Source organism: Lissotriton helveticus, chromosome 4_1, assembly GCF_964261635.1.
Source record: "Lissotriton helveticus chromosome 4_1, aLisHel1.1, whole genome shotgun sequence".
NCBI classification, from domain to species: Eukaryota; Metazoa; Chordata; class Amphibia; order Caudata; family Salamandridae; genus Lissotriton; species Lissotriton helveticus.
The window spans coordinates 348,859,664-348,861,138 of NC_136063.1; the positions used below are offsets into that span (position 1 = coordinate 348,859,664).

Sequence of the window (1,475 nt, forward strand, 5' to 3'; positions counted from 1 at the left end):
AGTGTCAATAAAATGTTTATTTTTTATATCTGGCCTTGGTGTGGTGCATATATTCATGACATCTAGAAAATCATGCTCAACTTCATCTCCATTGAAATCCTTATTCACAAGCAACAGTGTAGATGGATTTAAGATCTGGCAAGGTTTTAAAACAATGCTCTCTAAAGCCAGAATCTGCTGTTCATAATTTGTGAGTCTACTATTACTCATGTATTGTTTTTTTTTTTTTTGTGGCCCTTAAAAGAGCCGTTCTGGTGGTGGTTGTTCGGGTCGGTCCGTCGCCTTAGGCCCTCTTGCCTCGGATGCGACGGGCCAGCTGGATGTCCTTGGGCATGATGGTCACCCTCTTGGCGTGGATGGCGCACAGGTTGGTGTCCTCGAAGAGGCCGACCAGGTAGGCCTCACTGGCCTCCTGTAGGGCCATGACGGCGGAGCTCTGGAAGCGCAGGTCGGTCTTGAAGTCCTGGGCGATCTCCCTCACCAAGCGCTGGAAGGGCAGCTTGCGGATGAGGAGCTCGGTGGACTTCTGGTAGCGGCGGATCTCGCGGAGAGCCACGGTGCCGGGCCGGCAGCGGTGAGGTGCGCTCTTGCGGGCAGCCTTGGTGGCCAGCTGCTTGCGGGGCGCTTTGCCGCCGGTGGACTTGCGGGCTGTCTGCTTGGTGCGGGCCATGGCGGGAGCGGTCTCTCTCAGCGAAGGAAGTTTTCATTCTGGTGAGCAATATTTTAACAGAGTGAGGGATCATAACAGTAAAAGGATGTCCCATCACTATGTTTCCGCATCTTTCGATATTGACTCCACCTGCTGCAACTGATTTGAGGTAGCCAGGCCGTCCTGTGGCTATAAGGTAAAGCATAGTTGAAAAATAAGCCACAGGTCTTCTTGCATCTCCATGCATCTAAACAAGCACTGAGAGATTGCAGCCCACACTCTCATTGTAAAACAGTGTGAACATCTTTCTGTAATCAGGCATTACTAGTGCCGCACTCGATAGAGACTTTCTCTAAGCTCTAGGAAAGCTGTTAAGCACTTGTTGTCCCATGGAAGCAGATCAGGCACATCTTTGTGTGTAGGCTTCAGTAAAGACTTAGCCACTAGAGAAAAGTTTGATATCCACTGTCTACACTAGCCAACCACTCCCAAAAACATTCAGACTTCTCTCTGTGTTCTGAGTGGGTTCATTTGAAGGATGGTCTCAACTCTCTCTGGTGACACATTTCTCGCTCATTTCTCAATGATATGTCCCAAGTATTGGAATTCTTTTGGACAGCATTGCAATTTATCTGCAGACTCTCTGGGCCTGATTACGACTCTGGCAGTCCACGTACCGCCAGACTCATGGGTATGCAGCTGTGGCAGTCTCCCTACCACCCGATTACTAGTTGGGTGGTTGGACCGCCACAGCCCCGCTGCAGCCATTAGGCAAACTGCCATTCCCAGATGGTGTTGCAGTGGTCAGGAGTCCAAAACATGCTTG

The 1,475-nt window shown here is 50.2% G+C and overlaps 1 protein-coding gene across 1 annotated transcript; it reads right to left on the bottom strand.

Moving 5' to 3' along the window:
• Positions 1 to 283: 283 nt before the first annotated feature.
• LOC144827997 (histone H3-like) lies at positions 284 to 670 on the bottom strand. The gene has a single exon (XM_078686144.1). It carries the CDS (start codon positions 668 to 670, stop codon positions 284 to 286), a length of 387 nt encoding a protein of 128 aa, XP_078542270.1.
• Between the last annotated feature and the right edge of the window lie 805 nt (positions 671 to 1,475).

Coding starts and splice junctions, on each gene's coding strand:
- LOC144827997 (XM_078686144.1), bottom strand. CDS start 670: ATGGCCCGCACCAAGCAGACAGCCCGCAAGTCCACCGGCGGCAAAGCG.